This window comes from Wyeomyia smithii, chromosome 1, assembly GCF_029784165.1.
Source record: "Wyeomyia smithii strain HCP4-BCI-WySm-NY-G18 chromosome 1, ASM2978416v1, whole genome shotgun sequence".
Lineage (NCBI taxonomy): Eukaryota > Metazoa > Arthropoda > Insecta > Diptera > Culicidae > Wyeomyia > Wyeomyia smithii.
In genome coordinates this window covers 41194710-41214981 of record NC_073694.1, presented here as the reverse complement: position 1 = coordinate 41214981, position 20272 = coordinate 41194710, and the positions used below count along the sequence as shown (strand labels likewise).

General features: G+C 41.2%; 1 protein-coding gene across 6 annotated transcripts in view; it reads right to left on the bottom strand.

The window, feature by feature from the left end:
- Nucleotides 1–20272, bottom strand: part of LOC129730314 (putative protein kinase C delta type homolog) — a 145674-nt gene that overhangs the window by 87931 nt on the left and 37471 nt on the right. For all 6 annotated transcript variants that reach the window (XM_055690319.1, XM_055690168.1, XM_055689921.1 and 3 more), the window contains 4 exons: nt 7071–7495; nt 6837–6952; nt 4920–5005; nt 3763–3892 (listed from right to left, as the gene is read on the bottom strand). In XM_055690319.1, coding sequence (XP_055546294.1) covers nt 3763–3892; nt 4920–5005; nt 6837–6952; nt 7071–7495 — 757 coding nt within the window. The remainder of the gene's footprint in view (nt 1–3762; nt 3893–4919; nt 5006–6836; nt 6953–7070; nt 7496–20272) is intronic.

The following is a 20272-nucleotide window of genomic DNA, read 5'->3' as shown; positions in this document are numbered from 1 at the left end:
GTGATGGTGGTGATGAGGAGCCTGAGAATTAACCCATGCTTAAGTCCTTCGATAATTAAAAATGGCCTGCTTCTAACAAGATTCGAACTCACGACCATCTACTTATCAAGGCGGACTCTGTAACCTTGTGGCTACCAGCTCCCTCTGATTATATCACCCCCTGATTTTTAAGGTGATAAAATAGGAAAAGTGATAAAATCGGGAAATTTTTAAAATTTTTTTTTTTTTATTGAACATGTTAAATCAATAACTAAATACGTAAAATCAGTGATTTTAATATTTTTGGAAAAATTATCTGTACAAACATATGAAAAAGTTGCAGTTGTTTGTTTTTTAAATCGATGTATCTGAATAATGACAAAAGATAGAGAAAAGTTTTTTTTTCCTTTATTATAGAGACTTTCAGTCTTCGACTAGTTTGTCTCTTGGCATAGAGAAAAGTTGTTAAGGGATGGAAAATCGGTCATCACTGTTTTTTTTTAAATATTTTCTTTTTGTAGCGCAGTACCATCAGCAAAATATTAGATGATTTCACAAGCATGCTGCTATCTCTCACATATTACAACCGGAAAAATCTTAATATGTAAATTACGATATTTAATGCCTTTTCATAAAAACTTTATGTTGCTTGCAATATGTAAGAGATAGGAATATGATGTCTTCTGTAAAGTTTCTTGTTTTGAGATCACCCAATACTTTGCTTAAGACACTAAGCGTCTGACTTTATCTAATAAAAAAGTAAATATTCTATCTCACTTTTAGGAGGATTAATCACTCATCTTTCTACATCAAAAGATACGTTTTCAAAAATTTTGAAACTTCTCCGAACATATTATACGTTGATAATCAACATTTGTATCACTCTTCAATTATGTATTCGCACGAAAACAGAAAAATGTATAGACCGTTCCGATAATTATAAATACACTTACGATCAACCGTCATTTCAAATAATGTGCAGTATTCAACCAAACGTTGGCTGCGTCCTGTTGTTTACATCCAAAACAAACAGATGCTCTCATTTTTTCTAACATTTAGTGCGAAATTTTGAAAATGCGTGGCCTTTCTCCCGAGCAAAGAATTGTGCACAAATGGGACACCGTGAGTGGTCTTTCTATAAGAAAATTAGCCAGAGAAGAAGGTATAAGTGTCGGAGCAGTTCAAACCGCATTGCGGAAGTATTGTGAAGAGTGCTGTTCAGAGCAGAATCGGGGTTTTCGGCTTTGTTCTCGTTAAGCACCACACAGGATTTAAATTAAACTAACGATCACTGAGAACAACTTTTATTTGAGATCCGAACCGCTTCGCGTCTCGATGGGAAAGAGACCGTATTTTAATTTCTAGCCGCTGTGTACCCTACGTTGTGAGATATTTTATAAATTTATAGCGCGAGAGCTAACTTGGCAGTGCTATAATCGCATTTCACTGACAGCTTTCTCGAATTGAAGCAACGCTTTTTATTAGAAACTGTCAGTGCACTTTTACTGATGCCCCAAGACGTGGTAGAAAACCCGGGCCTGTTGGTCCCACAATAGACAAAAAGGTTAAGGAATACTACAAGCGGTATCCTTCAGTATCAGTACGAGATGTGGCGAGAAAGCTTGGAACCTCGGCGAGTAACGTTATGCGTGCCAAGGGAAGAATGGGTCTGCAGACACTTCGGAAGCAGAAGCAGCCAAAACGAAATCCAAAACAAGCTGAATCTGTGAAACCGAAAGCTCGGAAGCTTTATGACAAACTTCTGACCAAAAAAATGGGGAAGGTAATGTTGGCAGGCCATTTGTAAATGTGGGAAAATATCTCGTCCATTCTTTACGAATGACACAATGAATGGTAAAATTTACGTGAAAGAGTGTTTGCAGAAAAGGTTGTTACCCATGGTTAAGCAGCATAACAATCCTCCAATCTTTTGGCCCAATCTTGCTTTCTGCCATTACTCTAAGGATGCACTAGGGTGGTATAAAACAAATAATGTCACATGTGTCCCAAAAGAGATGAATCCTCCAAACTGCCCTGAAATTCGCCCTATTGAAACTTTTTGGGCTTTTACCAAGGCAAAGCTGAGGAAATATGTCAAACCAGCGGACAATGTTGAAAAATTTAAAAAAGATTGGCTTAAAGTGGTAAAAATGGTCGGAAAACACACTGTGCAAAAGCTTATGAGTAGTGTTAAGAGAAAAGTTAGAGAACTCGCGTATCCTACGAAAAATAATCACAACTTGAATTGAAACTGGAAAGAAAACACTTATTATCTATATTTCAGAATAAAATGACCCGAAAAATCCTGTATTTTTTGTTTTATTCAAGAAAGAAGATGTATTTATAATTTTCGGAACAGTCTATAACATTGTGCATCGGTTGAGTTTTTGATGTAAACTACATCCAGAACGATGTTATTCTACACAGAATTATGAAAAAGTTCTAAAATATTGAAGCGTAATAGAAAATCAGTTCACTCTGACATTTTTTTAATGAAATATTTTATGATGATAAAATCGGGTGAAAAATGTGATAAAATCGGGGGCAGATAAAATTGGATACTGATATAATCGGGTGATTACTGTATTCAGGCAAACAATTTTTTTTGCTTTGTATATATTTTTGAAAAGCAATAGTAGTTCCCTACACTCCATTCTCAAAACAGTTCCAAAACCTGCGACAAAATTCTTACGTCGTTTTAGAAAACTACTGAGTCTAAAAAATGTATCAACTCGTAAAAAGCACTCAGTTTGCTTCAAATACGTGTGCAAAATTTAATTAAAATAAAAAATGATGGATTAAATTTTCGCGTATCTTTATATCATTTGGCATGAAAACGAAGAAAGCGAAATTGCAGAAACATCAACTGAAAACGAGCGCTGCGAAGCCCACTATTGATACTACGAGAATCAAGTTATCGCTTATCTGAAGTTAATGTTTCTCGAATAAAGAAGACTTATAAAAGAAATGATCTAATTTTCATGTATTCGCTGAGTTATTGAGTTGATATATCAAACACAGTGAGAAAAATTGCTAATGTCTTGACTGTTCCCTTGTGGTGTACCAAATCATCCGATCGTTCAACTCCAGGTTTTATTTCTATCGTTTCAACCCCTGTTTTTATTTTTATAGAGTGTGACTTGGGCACAAATTTCCAGGAAACATATTTTTCCGCGCGTAACACTACATAATAACTTAAAGTAACAGCTCTAGACATTTTCCCCATTTGAAAAGGAATTGACCAATTAATTGGAATGGTCGTTAGCGGTGACATCTATTGTAATTTATGACTGATTTCCCTAGCCCACACTGTGACTGTGTCTGTGATTTAGCTCCCAGCGGAATCTGTTTGAAGTGCCCTTTCCAGTCTTCCGAAAGGCAAACGCACCAACAGGTTTATAAATACACTTTTCTCGTACCGGCAAAACTACCGGTAAACACGCTCACAGCTTCTCTTCTGTTTTACGATGATATTTATACTCGTCACGATTCCCCCCGTTAACGAATAGGGAAAGCTGTTTACCGCAACATAATGATCACCCTCGATCCACACGGCTGTGTGTGGAGGAGAAGGATGCTAAAATTGTAGGAAAGCTTTTCCTGCGCGACTTTCACGCAAAAAATGGCAAACACGCAGCGCCATCTATAGGGGACTAGTTTACGGCTGCGAATGCCATCTCTGAGAATTTCATCGAGTCAGTGCAGTGTTGGCAAAATGAATCGCTTTTTCGGTTTCCGTGTTATTTGTTTATGTAGTTATTTTATCAGTTCTAACTCACTTACCTTCACATTTCAGTCCCTGACGGAAGAAACCGTACAGAAGTGAGCCGCAGTGGTCACAAAAGGTTGGCGACATGAACGTATACACTCTAAAACGATGTGGTAAGTCTATTTTAAACCTTTCCCTTAAATACTGCAAGTAGAGGAATGTTTAGAATCGATGGGTTAGGTCTGTTCTGTAATATGGACAATTTCTGATAAATGTTATCTGTGTTTCATTGGGAACTTCGTGAGTGCGTATGGGAAACGAAACCTACTTTCGAAAAGGTTATGTTGGATTATTAACTATATTGAATTTATGAAACTATTTATTTCACAATCGTGATTGCATCCCGCTGGTTCAGTACTTATTGCTGTCGCTTGCTTACTTTTGAAATAACTCTCTCGAATTATACTTGTTGATTACAGAAAATTGCTACCATAGACAATTGAATTCAATTGGCCGCGTGCCAATAACTTGTTCCACAAGTACAATTTTGAAACATAATATGCGACAAACTTGCGGTCCTTAAGTTATACTACAAGTTTGTCGAAGAAAAAAATGCTCTCACTCTTATGCCTGAAGCGTGAGAGCCCATATTCAACCAATATTCGCGGTGAATATTATAATATTCACCTTGGATATTAGAAGAATATTTCAGTGAATATGGGATCTCACGCTTCAGGCATAAGAGTTAGAGCATTGACCTATTTGGCAAACTTGTAGTACTACTTAGGGACTGCAAGTTTGTCGTACATCGTTTCTCTAAATTGTACTTGTGTACCGAGCTATCGTCACGCGGCGAAATAGCATCGTTTCTCTAAATTGTACTTGTGTACCGAGCTATCGTCACGCGGCGAAATAGCACCCTAAAATTGAATATGCAACTTTGCTTTACTCTAATTTTCTATTTCTGGTACTTGAAAAGAATGCTTTCCTTTTACTCAAAATCAGCCAAACTTATTGACAGTGTTAAGTAATCATACTTTTCTTCTTTCTTGCAGTTGGTCGTTTGTCAAAACAGGTCAAAACTAACTAACGAACAACGAATGGAAAACAAATAAATTTATGGCTTGCTTGAAAATCACGATGGTTACCAAATTAGTCATCCCATGTGCACTCATGAAAATTCCTATTGAAACGAGTGGTTAATGGAGTCTTTTTCATCAGTCATACTTACAATTGTACTTTCGGAATTAAAGCTAGATTCGGAACAGCTTCCCAGCAGCTTCTCATGGCACTTTTTGTGTACCGCAGTTTGGCAGGCTAAAACAAAAGAAAACGGATCAGTTAGATTCAGACTAGTGTCAGCTTTGCTACTTTCCAGGGTAGGTAACTATTTTCCACAAATTTACGAATCGATTCGAAACATTAATTAAGTTCGAGTCAACTAAAATCTGGAAAAACAGCTCATTTTACAGCAGTGCAGTTTTGGCGGTCAGATTTGAGAACCTTTTACAGCAGTGGGTTTTATGAAGGTGTCCCCTGCAAGTTTAGATTCGTTTTACTGATAATTTGCAGATGTGGATTGAAAAGCCAGGTTCCCACTACTGACAATACTAACAAAAAAAAATGTACGAAAAAGAATGCCTGGAAAACCCATTCTTCCGTGCATTGAGGCCTAAAAAAGTCTAATGAAAAGGAAGAGCAAACTAAAATGAAATGCTGTGTGAAACGAAATGGCAGCTTAGGTTGACAGTGTGTCCAAACTACAACACCTTTAATTCCGGTTTCTAGTTGCCTCATACTTTGCTATTCAGACAAGCTCCCTGAGCTGAAAATGAGGTTGTTTTGCAATGATCTATAGACAACGCGCTCACAAAATCTGTTTTTAAAACACACATAAAATAGGTAACCCCCACCTTGAATAAAAATAAATATCATTAATAAATATTCAAAACAATCTTCACGTGAAAAACGTTGCGACATTCCAACCCCCCCAGGGTAATGGAGTGATCGAAAATTTATGCGTGTCTTAAATACCAATTTTTTGACAGCTCAGATTACAGGCAGCAACATAAATAGAGTGTCGCAGGGAGACAGTTGCGAACGGTGTCGCCAACAATCAACAAAACAGTCAAACAAATGAATTTAAATCATCATTTAGCTAATTGTTGTTTTTCATTCCATTCGCTTTTTATTTTCCACCTATCTGTTCTGTCCCGAGCATTGCTTTGCATTCAGCTCTAGCTGCTGCTGGGAGCAATATGGCACTTGGTGTCGTGGGTCAACGAATATTTCGCTGCTGCAGATGATATATCTTATCGCGGTGTGTGTGTGCGCGCTTTTCATAGTAAGCTCGCGTGAGAAGAAATTGACGCAAAGTGCACATTGAGAAATTCCTTCTATATTTAAAATAGCTGTAAACTGTGACAATAATATTTGATTACTTCGCTGCTCGTTTGCTTGAGAATCTCAAACCATTGGTCATATGATAAATGCAGATATTGGTAAATATTTTATAGACCTTACAATATAAAATCTAATTTGCATAGCTCAGAATTTCCAGCTACACAAAATAGTTTGTATGTTTTTTGAAAGCTGCTGGCAACCCTGTTCGGAACAACAACCGTAACCCCTTGAAATGAATTTTTCTCTTGAACTGATAATCACACATAACGCAAATTTTCCTTTTTCACACCCACAACAGCTGATGGAACACAACACAATACACATAATATGACGAGTACGAATGACATCATAAGAAAAAAACTATGACAAGTTATTTGACAATCGGAACCGCGTGGGTCACGAGCACGACCGCGTTGATGGCTTGCCATAATTTTAAACAGAAAATGAAAACAATCCCACCGAAAGGATTGTCCGAAAGCGAAACGGTGACGGGCATCAATCAGAAAACTTTGCGGCAATGCGGCAACGTTTATCCGTTTATTTCGCAGCATCATGCTTGGGGTGTGGTGTGGCTGTGAACACTCAACCGGTCAGCCGAGTAGAAGTGATTTGTTTTATTATTTCGCTTCTTCGTTTTGGTTTCTGTCGACCGATGGGTAACGTGAACGGTTTTCCGTTAATTACTGCCGGGGTGATTTAGGATCATCGCCAAGTTATGGGAATTTTAGTTTAGTTGAATACTCACTTTTGCATTGGTAACCCTGCTTGCCGAAGCCCCACAAGAACTCCTTACAGAAGGCACAGAAAGTCGGCTGACGGAAAAATTTGGCCACGAATTTGTGACCGTTGATTTCGTGAGTCCTGCAAGAAAAGTAACGAGTTCTACAGTGGGACTTGGGAGTATGACATCCTGCGGCGCATATGTCCGAGTCTGGACAGACCATAGGCCAACTACAAATTCAAACCACAAATAACCTACCTCTGATGTTTTATGGCACCCCGTCGTTTCGTAATATCCCGAGCCTTAGTTTTTTGTACTAGCGGTGGCGGCTGACAGCCTCCATATCGGATTCCGTCGGGGCTGTTCTGTGATTTCTGCTGCTGCAGATCTTGCTGATGAAGCGACGAGGATGACGATGAACTTAGTAATGGATGATGGGATGAGATGTTACTGTTCGAGACCATGTGTGCCGATTGACCGGTGACGGTCGGCCCAATGGTCCCGGACGTTACTATCGCCGAGGAAGAAGACGTTCGCACCAGACTCGGCTCATGGTGATCGTTGTACACCGAGTAGTAGCTGGATCCCGTCGATGATGACGACGTGGACAGCGCTGACTGGAAGGAGAGCTGTTGTTGGTCGCGCTGGAGGTATGGGCGTTGCGATTGGTTGCGGTTTCGAGTCTGCAATGGTTGAATTTTATTAGTTTTTCATAACTAAATACTTACTCAACTCAATCAACCCAAAACCAAATCATATCAATTTTTATTATTTGATGTTAGTTTGATCCATTGAGAGTCCAAAACTTCTGTCAATTCTATCATCGGTCCTTCAACAGAAAATTGTTTGGAATATATGTAGTGTACCTAAGTAGTTTTCTACGGTAAAAATTTAACAGGACGCTGATTCAAAATCTGATGGCCAAAAGGCGCACTCGAATGTAGTTCAACAAGGTTTGGACGAAATACGAAGGATGCATACTGATGGAGGCCAGGCCAGGCCTAAAAATCTACAAGACCACTGCCAGAGGAGATGTCCTCAGCATATTATAGATTGTTTCCGCTATCAACTTCGCCAAAAAGTTTCTGATATAGCAAAGCATTTGCAGTTGTGCACAGACAATGAACATGAAAATGTCTGAAAAAAATACCTTCTTCCATTTATAAGGGCTCAAAAACTGAAGTTTTGACCAGAAATTCGCTGTCACTGCAGTCGAGAAGTGCTCCGTAACGTGGTAATTAGGTAGATTACATTAAAAAATACGTCAATCCTCCAATTGCTCCTAATTCCGCCCGATCGGAAATAATTGAGCAACCGTCAGGCCGAGATTGAGGCAGATTGACAAAGTGACTCGGGATACTGCTGATATGAACAGGTTGTTGAATAACATGACCACTGGGGTTGACCAACTTTGAAAGTTATCGGAGAAAAAGTACGAAATGTCATCAACTCCGTGACCCGAACATACTACAACTGACTTGTCAAATCAGCTTCATACTTCAATACCAGGTGAGCTTCCAAAGTTTAGTTTTTTTTGTAAATTGAACATGAAGATATTTGACGTATGGACTCATCTTTGCAATCAGAAATATTTGTCCTATTGTGATATTGGCCAGGTGCTTTCTCCGCACTTTATAATATTGACAGTATTACTATTTAGTGTAAGTGACATGCTTCCTCGAGATTGAGTGTAAGTTTCTAACCTTCCCTTTTAGGTTTGGGCGTCGTATACATATTACGTAATGCTAAAAATCTAGATTTCAGACCCCCTCACTCCTATGTAACTATAAGTAACGTTAGAGAGGGTGCCCTCCTCAAAATTACTTAACGTTGAACAACCCGAACCCAGTTACGTTACTGTCTCAGCTAACCAGCCCCCCCCCCTTCCCCACTATGTAACAGTAAGTAACGCAGACTGAACCCCCCTTCATGCGTTACTTAAGTTGTGTACGACACCTTACTGCTCTACTATACCCAGCCTTTTTCTCTCCTGCCAACATCACCAATTCAAATTCCTTTGATAGACATTTACAAATTTTCCTCTGGCCAGATTTGTTATAAGAGGGACTCATTTTGTTAAAAGGAAGGAGTCTCAACAAAACCTCGTTCCTCTTGCCAATGTCGCCAATCACAATTCTCTGGAGAAGTCTAATTAACCTATAAAAACACGAATACAGGATGCACACAATATCAATGAGGACCTGAACAATCGGTGTAGACCAAGGTAACAAAATCAGACTAATGATTGGAAGTTCGGATCAGTTCCATACAACTCTCTCAATTTCATAGGAAGTACCCGACTGAAGTGATTTGCAAATTGAGGATGAAAGGCCTGTTCAGACCTTTGACTCGACGCCTAGTATACCTTGGGATGCTTTTTTGAGGGATTAATTTCATCCACTACAATCCTCTGGGAATTAAGTACACACGCGGTCGGATCGAAAAAGCGAGTTTTATTAAATTAAAGCGTCGCAAGATAGACAGGAAAGCAGCAGTGGTGAAGTCCCCTATCAGTTCGAGGTGTGTGCCGCTTTTGTGCTGAAGCACACGAAAACGGCGATGTATGCCTTTTGAGATGCAATCTTTCGGTGAACGGGCTTTCAAAAGACCGAAACGCAAAAACCCACACCAGTGAAAATTCGAGAGGGCGTTGTACGGGACTTAGGGTATTGGCCAGAAAGTTGTGATAAAGGGGCAGGTTTGGTTCGAAAACGAAATGTTGGAACGTATAGTTTGTCAGTGCCATGCCATTTACGGGCTGAAATTCTTGTCGGATTTGAGCTAGTGTCATTCGAGAACCAGAATGGAGCGAGATTTTGTGGTATGCGACTGCTACTTGCCGTGAAACAGGGTGATACGCAGGAATAATAATGGGACGCCGAACAGCGGACGCTTCCCCGAGATAGAGCCGGCCACCAACTCGAAGTATGCCGAGTTGGTCTAGAAACTGGTTGAGTAGCTTCAACGATGAACGAGCAGGAACCGCATGATGATTAACAAGCGCCTTTATCTCCACAGCAAACGACTCCCGTTGAATATTTTGCACCAATGCATACTTCGCCTCTTGCAGATCCTTCACAGGGTTACGAGGATCCTTGACGGGGTTGCGAGAGGCGATCTGCGACGTTGATTATTCCGTATGAATCTCACGCAATATGCCGTAATCCGCAACTTCCTCCAGTAACACGACTATCGATCCAACAGTGGATGCGGTTTTCCGTGGTCTGTTGCCACGAGCACTTTCTTGTTTGGCTTCTCCAAAATAGCTGCTCGTACGCCAAACGTCCCCGGGTGTTCCAATGTTGATCAAGAAGCGACAACCTGTGCGAACCATGAAACCAGCAGTGTTGTAACTCTGTTATCCTTCGGTATAACTGCTCACGACATGAGATTGGCTGGGTTCTCTGTCCTTTCAACGTGATTCCACTAGTGTGCCTTCGAAATCTCCTGAATGTTGGCGACGAAAGTGGGCCAGCCGTATGGCGACAGCTTAGCCACGATAGTCCCACAGTCGAATCTTACCAATAATAAGTTTCGATCTCTTCCATCGTAGGTGCGTTCACGGGCTCACGATTCAACTTGGCAATAATATGGGCACGGCACAGCTCTAAGGGGTAGCACTTTTTTTCGCTTTTGTCAACCACTCTACAGCTCTCATTCGCGAGGTAACGACAGGCTGGTCCGTAAAAGAGTTTGGACTGGTTATAAGCTTAGCGCACACCAACTATTAGGAAAGAGAACGACCTCAAACTTATCGCCATCGTCACCACCAGGAATACGTAGTACCTATTTTCAGCGTAGTGTTCCATATTGGTACACTTAGAGACTACCTCATCAGACCGAGTCACGAGATGATCCGGCCTCGTTATGATAAAAGTGCGACAAAGATTTTCCGCTGTAAACAACATTCGGTATCGACATTCAACACGGTACAGCGTAGAACGATTTAAACATCCCTGTGTCACCACTAAATACACGCAACCACTTGAAGCAGCGTTCCTAAATAAAGCAGAGTTCCACGACGCTTTTTCCAAAGACTGATGCAGCAGTCGTGTCGTGTCGTGTCGCACGATAGTGTTTTTTGAAAGAACTCAACGGAACGAATGGTTCAACGATGAGTGTCAGATGATTTTGGACGAGAAAAACACAGTACGGACGAAGATGGTGCACAAGGAACCCGTCAAAATGTAGAACGATACAAGAAAAAGCGACAATCCATCTCTTCCGTAACTAAAAGCACCAGCTGGAGGAGTTGAGGTGACCGGATATAAAACACATAAGTTCTATTAAATGCCCAACTGAGTTCTTGTTAAGGGGAGCTGTATGCCACCACGGGTGTGGCTCACCACCGATAGTAATCAAACATTCCCGAACCTACAGCGGGATATTTTCTAGGGGTGGTGAGGTTTGGACACTTGGCTATCGATTTCTCGCAAAAGCCACAAGAACCCGAAACCATACCTGACGGAGTGGGTTATGCCGCTCCCATCAACCAAACGCACTAACTCGCCTATTAGGGCTGATGCCAGTGAGGCCGCAATAATGGTTGCGTAGGAAACGGATATGAGTTGGATTTCGTTAAGGTGTTTAAACGGCTTTTAACGGCGAGGTGGTACCCGATGTCCCGTAAAACCTCACAGCATTGCCCAAAATTTTCAGCTCAATGGGTAAAATTCATGCTGGAAATGTATCACTCGAACGTCCTTTTCAATTGAATTCGAGTGGTTTTAATGTATTGCCATACTCTTCTCGCTCTTGATTGGTACGAACATTCTTTTGGGTTTCACGCTTTATTTACTGTCTTTATTTAAACGTCATCGCTCAAGTGAAAACGAAGAGCCCTTTTGAGCAGTTTTTCATCAAATGAAAGCCTCACGTAAGGTAGTTAAGACAAAGTCGATGGAAGACAATTGCCTCAGTCAGTAGGCAGGAAAAAAGTTATGGGAAGGATTTTTTAATTTATATATATATATTAGGGTGGGGAAAAATGATCGATTTTCCAGAATAAAGTTTTTTTGGTTTTTGAGGTCCCAAACAACCCCAAACCTACTTGAAGTCGATTGGTTTTGTCTCCGCTTGGCGCATTGCATTTCAAATTTGTATGAAAATTCGTATGGGAAAACCTACATTTTTGCATTCACCTCTCTAGAGAGCTCAATAATGCTCTAATAATGCACTACATTATGTTAAAGTATAGTATTTTAGATGCCTAACAACTTTGCAAAAGACACTGAAGAGCTAAGAAGAAAATGGGTTCAATGATGGCAATTTCGGTCACGGGTTTCTTTAAAACACGTTTTATTATGTCAAAGCCGACGTTTCAAGGATATATTTCTTCGTCCTCAGGGCAACTACGATTAACAGTTTACAATTTACATAAATTAGTCACACGATTTAAGTTATTACATACACAACTTACAAACAAAACAAACAAGTTCTCGTCAAAATATGGTGCATTGGTGTAAAATTGCTTTAGATTAACTGCACTACACTATGGATATAAAATATACAAAATATTAATTGGTTTGTGACTTTTCAAAATTTAAAAAAAAAAACCCAAACGGATGAGCTACACTTACACAGTATCTTCCAACACACATCACACACGATTAAAGCCGTCGGGAAATGTTGCGTCAAAACGGAGAGAAATAATGTTGCAAGACAGAGATAGAGAGTGCTAGAGACTGCAGTAGTCTGCATCAACATGTGAGAGATCGCAGCGTGCCGGAGTAAGCGATGCTTAAGTTGTTCGTGTCCGTTCTATAATTTATTGCGAATCTGTCACATGCGATGTAACACATTTCTAACACCTGTAATGCTTGAATCCTGTCATCCGAAGTTAAAATTCTAGTGTTGACTATATTGAAACTGTGATTCTCTTCTATCGCATGCTTCATCAACGCCGTCTTTTTAAACTCATCTTCCCTTCCCTCCCTCTCAGTGCTAGAATCTTTATACTGTTCGTAGCGTTTCATGAGAGAGCGGTGCACGGCAAGACGGTTCTTTAGTTGCTGTGTAGTCATACCAATGTATGAGCTATCGCGGTCTGCACACGGGATACGGTATATAACGTTTCTTTTTGAAAGATGCGAAGTAGAGTCTTTGAGTTTCGTGAAAAGTAGTTTGTTGGTTTTGACGCATTTGAAACTCAGACTGATATTTTCGTGGTTTTTTTTAATGCTGCGTGCAAGTGCGGATGTGAGGCCGTCAACATGGTGCAAAGATCGATATACTTTTGGTTCCGAGTTTACTTCCTCAACAACGTTATTCGTCATTGCTTATTCGGCAGCCGAAGAGGAAAGTTCATTTTCTTGTGCGCTCCGCAGTTCGCTTAAATTAATTTACCGTTTTTTCTAGCGCTCGCTGGTGAAGAACAGTGTGTGGTAGTGGTGAAGTGCTTGCTTTGGCGCGTGTGCTGGAAGGTGCGGCGCTTGTTTTTTGGTTTGCTTCTTCTCCTAGAAGAACAGGGCGATTCGATCGAAGCTCCGGCGAGGTAAAGGAGGCGGTGACGCCGTTTCTCAGACGGTGCAACATCGCAACTGTGCTGGAAGGTGTCGTGCTAGTTTTTGGCGCGTACGCTGACAGAGGAAAAAATCGGCGGCGCCGTTTTGCAGTCGATGCAACTCGAAACCGCTAGTGCTGATTACAACTACATACAAAGATAAGTGACACTTTTTATTTATTCTCTCTCCCACTTGTGTATATACATAACTGATCCATCTTTTATTCTTTTTATACATACATATTTTCACTTTTTTTTATCTTGTTAGCATTAGTATATTACATATTTTTATATTTGATACATTGCGCAGCCGTTGAATGGCGGTTGGGGGTCTGGCTACCCCACCGGACCTTTCATCCTCCTCAGAGGCTGAAGAGTCCGGCATGGACTTTGCCGAGATTCCCATAAATGACAACAACGCTTTCTTTGACGTAGTAAAGAAGCGTAAAAGGCCACGTAAAACTGCCCCGATTGTCCCATCCACTGATGATGTGCCAATACGGGTCAAAAAGTACCAGGTGAACCAACCCGGTCTTCGTTGGGTCGTGTTTTTCCGACCCAAAAATAAACCTCTCAGAGTTATGCAGATATGCAAAACTCTGAAGAAAGATTACACCAGCTTGACTGAGATTTTTAAAGTCAAAACGGACAAGCTGAAGGCAACTTTTTCCGATCCTCGACAAGCAAATGCTGTCGTCCAGGATCCAAATTTCAACATCGAGTACCGCGTTTATATACCGGCACGCGTTGTTGAAATAGAAGGGGTTATTACCGAGGCTGACCTCACTGAAGAAGATGTCATGAAAGGTGTTGGATGTTTTAAAAATCCATCCCTTCCTGAAACAAAGATCCTTGAATGCAGGAGAATGTATTCCAAGGATAATACGGGCAAATATTCCCCAAATGACTCGTTTAGAGTCACTTTTGAGGGAAAAGTACTCCCGGATTTTGTCGAGCTCCACAAGCTTCGACTACCCGTAAGACTTTTTTTTTCCGAAAGTCATGACGTGTACGAACTGTTTGCAGTTAGGGCACACGAAAACCCACTGCAATAAGAAATCTAAGTGCTCCAAGTGTGGTGAAATCTCCGAGATTAACCACACTTGTAGCGAACGGGACGTAAAATGCTGTCTATGTGGAGGTGAACCACATAAAACAGAAGCGTGCCCAACATATAAATCACGCTCAGAAGCGTTGAAAAAAGCGACCAAGCAACGCTGTAAGCAGTCATTTGCACAGATGCTAAAGACTGCCTTACAGCAACAGGAAAATCCATACTCCAGCTTGGAAAATGACGAATCCAATGATGATGAAGAGACATATCAACCGCTTCCGTCAAGCGGAGCAGTGCGAAAACGGCCCAACGCGTCCTCTCCTAAACTTCCTAGAAAGGAGCAGAAAAAGACGCTTACAGACACTCCAAGAGGAACCCCTTCTAAGCAAAACAACGCAAAATCGTCACCTCCAGGATTCAAACTTAATGCTGAGGCTAACAATTTCGATAAAGAGTTTCCCAAATTACCAGAAAAACAATCTGCTTCCGCCAAAACACAGTCATCGGAATCTGAAATACCGACCACTGATGGACGTATCTCATTCAAAATGATCGTTGAATGGATATTTACCACTTTTGGTCTATCTGATTCCCTCAAGAGTATGATTTCGGCTTGGCTTCCAACAATTTGCATGTTGGGTAAGCAACTAAGCACCAAATGGCCCCTCCTCGCGTTCGTATCCTTCGATGTCTAATTCAGACAGCCGAAGTGACGAATCGACAACAAGGATCATACAATGGAACTGTAGAAGCTTGATCCCCAAATTAGATAAATTTGAACTCCTGCTTCACGATAGCAAATGCGATATTTTCGCGCTATCTGAAACATGGATGTCAACTGATACGACACTAGCCGTTCAAGACTTCAATATCATCCGTTTAGACCGAGGAAACTCTTATGGCGGAGTGCTCCTTGGTATCAAAAAATTCTACCCATTCTTCCGAATTCCTTTCCCAGCAATTGATGGCATAGAAATTGTTGCTTGCCATATAACAGTTGCTGGTGAGAGCCTTACGGTCGCATCAGTCTACATTCCACCTAGAGCGGTTATTAACCGTTTGCAGCTGTCGCAAATAACGGAACTTCTTCCGACTCCACGCCTCATCCTGGGAGATTTCAATTCTCACGGTACGGCGTGGGGCGCATCCAGGGATGATAGCCGCGCTGTTCTTATTGAAAGATTTCTCGATGACTTCGATATGACCTTATTGAACATACCTGGGTTAGCTACGAGAATTGCAAGGCCTCCAATACGAGAGAGCACATTAGACTTGTCGATGTGTTCCTCCTTAATGGCTTTATACTGCAAATGGGAGATTATTCATGATCCCCACGGTAGCGACCATTTGCCAATCAGTATTTCGATTATGAGCAGGCTCCATTCTGCTACCACAGTCGAAGTAGAGTATGATCTTACCCGGAATATTGATTGGGAAAAATTCTCGTACACAATATCCCAGGGTCTCGAAACAACGGATGAGCTTTCTCCATCCGACGAATACAACTTCCTTGCAACATTAGTGCTAGATAGCGCGTTGCAATCTCAGAAGAGACCTGCCCCTGAGAACAAGTTGAAAATTCGTCCCAACAAGCAATGGTGGGACAAAGAATGCACCGAGATGAAAAAAGCTCTAAAAGCATCATACATAGCATTCAGGGATGGTGGTTCAATTGAGCTTTATGATCAGTTTAGGGAGCTGGAAATAAAACAGTCTAAGTTGCACAAACTGAAAAAAAGATCATACTGGCAAAGTTTCATAAGCACGTTACCCAGAGATGCTTCTATGAGCTATCTCTGGAATACGGCTCGAAAAATGCGCAATAGGTCCGACAGTAATGAGGCAAATGAATACTCTGAACGTTGGATCTATGATTTCGCAAAAAAGGTATGCCCAGACGCTGTCCCATCACAGCAAAAATTCAGCGATACAACGGCTTTTGAAGAACCAGAATTTACCATGTTGGAGTTTTCAATTGCCCTCGCGTCTTGCAAGAACAAGGCTCCAGGACCGGACAGGATCAAATTTAATTTGATGAAAAACCTGCCGGACTCGGCCAAGATACGATTTCTTAAACTGTTTAATAAGCTTATCAGGAACAATATGATCCCGGAAGCTTGGAGACAGGTTAAGATTATCGCAATCAAAAAGCCAGATAAACCTGCCGCAGATCACCGCTCGTATAGGCCGATTGCGATGCTCTCATGCATACGCAAATTGCTTGAAAAAATGATCCTGCGTAGACTTGACAACTGGGCAGAGTCAACTAACCAACTATCAGAGACCCAGTTCGGCTTTCGTAGGGGCAAGGGCCCTAACGATTGCCTGGCATTGCTAGCCACAGAAGCGGAAATGGCTCTTGGTAGCAAACAACAAATGACCTCGGTTTTCCTGGATATCACAGGCGCATTTGATTCAGTTTCAATCGAAATTCTCTCCGAGAAACTGCATCAAAGAGGATTCTCCCCTATATTGACAAATTTTTTGTTCAACCTGCTGTCTGAAAAGCATTTAATTTTCAACCACGGTTCTTCAACAATAACACGAACAAGCTACATGGGTCTCCCCCAAGACTCTTGTCTGAGTCCGCTGTTGTACAACTTCTACATCAGTGACATCGACACATGCTTGACGGACGGCTGCACGATGCGCCAGTTAGCTGACGACTGTGTAGTTTCAGTCACGGCGTCTCTAGCCGCAGACATGAAGAACAGCCTGCAAAACACGCTCGACAATCTGACCGTTTGGGCCAGTTGTCTTGGAATCGAGTTCTCGCTTGAAAAAACGGAGATGGTAGTCTTTTCAAAAAAGCGACCACCACCTCGTTTTGAGCTAGTTCTGTCCGGAAGACCCATCACTCAGTCACCTAGCTTCAAATATCTCGGAGTATGGTATGACTCTAAGTGCACATGGGAAAAACATGTCAATTACCTGAAGCAAAGATGCCAACCAAGGATCAATTTCCTTCGAATGGTAACAGGAACATCATGGGGAGCCCATCCAGAGGATTTGATACGACTCTATCAAACCACGATTCTGCCCGTAATAGAATACGGCAGCATATGCTTCAGAGGTGTCGCAGCTTCACACATGCTGAAACTCGAGAGGATACAATACCGTTGTTTGCGTATCGCTCTAGGCTGCATGCAGTCGACACATACCATGTCCCTAGAGGTCATAGCTGGAATACTACCACTCAAAGAGAGGCTGTTTGAGTTGGCTTTTCGTTTCCTCATTAGATCGGAAATAGCAAATCCAATGCTTATTGCGAACTATGAGAAATGTTTGGAAGTTGTTCAGAAACCCTCTATGTCAGTATACCAGCGGTTCATGTCCATGGAGATAAACCCTTCGGTTGTTGCTCCATCCCATGAGATTTCAACATCGCTCAACAATTCTTCTGTTGTATTTGATTTGACGATGAAACAAGAAATCCATGGAATTCCCGATCACCTCAAACCAACAGTTGTGCCATCAATATTTTCGGCAAAATTTGGCCACCTCCCAAAACAGAATTCCTTTTTCACGGACGGATCTGTGATGGATGGACAATCCGGATATGGCGTTTTCAACACAGATCATCGCATATCTCGCAAACTGGCACAGCCCTGCTCCATATACGTAGCTGAATTAGCTGCCATACACAATTCGCTGCGAATTATCGAGCTCAAGACACCAGACAATTACTTCATCTTCTCGGACAGCCTCAGTTCTATCGAAGCTCTCCGATCGATTAAACCGGTCAAGCACCCGTCCTATTTCCTTCCGGAAATTAGACGGATATTAGAAGTGCTGGTTGATCGGTCTTTCATTATCTGCTTTGTGTGGGTCGCCTCTCATTGCTCAATCCCAGGCAATGAAGAAGCTGATTTATTAGCAAAAAGGGGTGCCATAGAAGGAGATATATTTGATAGACCGATCACCTATACCGAGTATTTTCATCTGCCCCGACAACTGGCTCTGGAAAACTGGCAGGAAAAGTGGGATAAAGACGACCTTGGGCGATGGATGCACTCGATCTCGCCCAAAGTGTCTACAAAAGCTTGGTTCAAAGGGTTAGATTTAACTCGTGATTTCATTCGAGTTATTTCGCGCCTAATGTCCAATCACTATGTTGCAAACGCACACCTCTATCGAATAAACTTAGTCGATAGTAATCTGTGCGAATGTGGAGGGTACGAAGATATTGACCACATAGTCTTCGTATGCCCTAAGTACCACAGAGCAAGGGCCAAGCTTATAGATTCTCTCCGGAAACAGAAAGTGACGTTTACAATGCAAGTACGGGATGTGCTTGCTAGCCGCAACCCCGCGCTTGTAATACCCATTTACGACTTTTTAAGAGATATCAAGTATCGAATTTGATTATCTCTATGCTTTCTTTCCTAATTTCTCCCGACACAACAATCTTAAAAAGTTTCACACTAATTCTGTTTTTTTTTTCTTCTTTCTTTCGTTCATCTTTTTTATAGAAACATGAATCATCGCTTCTTTTTGAGAGACATGATCCACCGAACTTAGATATAAGTTTTGATTTCAAAGAGATAAGGAACCATCACCCTCAACGAATAGTAGTAAGGATTAGTATTTAGTTATAAAGAGAAAAACTTTGATGTTAATGTTAGTCGTAGGCTTAAATGACATGTATTTTTAAATTGTATTTTTGAAAGAGAAAAGATGAGAGGGTTTTTATGCCTGTTTGAGGAGGAGCAGTCGGGATACAGGCTCTACTCAAGCTGGCTTTTCCCTACTCCAAAAGATATTCGGCCCCGTTATGCTTCGCGGTTGGGCCTAAATAAATATTAGAGTTTAAAAAAAAAAAAAAACGTTATTCGTGCTTTGGTTGATAAATCTGTTGATTAACCGATTTATCAGTGAGCTCGGATAGTTGTTGGTAAGCAAGTGCTCGCGTACTCTCTGCTTATTTTCCGTGAGCGATTTGTTCGTCGATAATCGAAACACTCTCCCAATAAAACCGGTTGCCGTATTCAATTTCTGTGCCAGCGGGTGCATCGAGAGAAAATTAAGAATTCTCCCGGAAGCGACAGGTTTCTTATACCACTCGGTCACGATTTTTTGTTCGTTGGTTCTAATAAGAACCATATCTAAATACGGTAATCGGTTGTTATTTTCTACCTCATATGTGAATTGAATATGTGAGTCGAACCCGTTGAGAGCGTTCCTCACATATTCAATCTTGTCAGCTGGGAGAGCGGTGAACAAATCGTCGACGTATTTTTTAATACATGGAATGTGTACATCGATCTTCGCAAGCACATCATTATTCAATAAATAATAATAATGTAGTCATTACAAGATCAGCTAAAGCAGGTGACAAAGGATTCCCCATGGCTGTCCCCTCCTTTTGCCGGTAATAGGCCGGTCTCTAAGAAGAGCCATAGCTGTTCAAAGTTGAGTATGTCGATTTAAATGCAAAAAATCTTGTTTTCTGCCAACATTACCAATGTACCGGCGTCAGTTGGATTCTCATCAGAAGTAACCTGTCGTACGAGTTTATACACTCAGCTGGACCAAGCAAACAAATTTAGGTCAATATTCTAGGCGTAAATAGAATCTACAACGTGTTTCAGAGGTAACTTCTGATGGAAATCGGACTGACGCCGGTACACTGGCAGTGTTGGCAGAAAAAATGATTTGCAACATAAATTTCGACATACTCAACTTTGAACAGCTCTAGCATTTTTTTTGGCATACCCTAGCTCTTTAGTGTCTTCGGCCTAGTTGTTAGGCATCAAAAAACCTACCATATGAAGTCATGAAACCTATGGTTTGAGCCATTTTGAGATCTTTAGAATGGAAAATGCAAAAAAGTTGGTTTTTCCATACAAATCTCCATATGAATTTAAAATGCAATGCGCCAAGCGGAGACAAAACCAATCGACT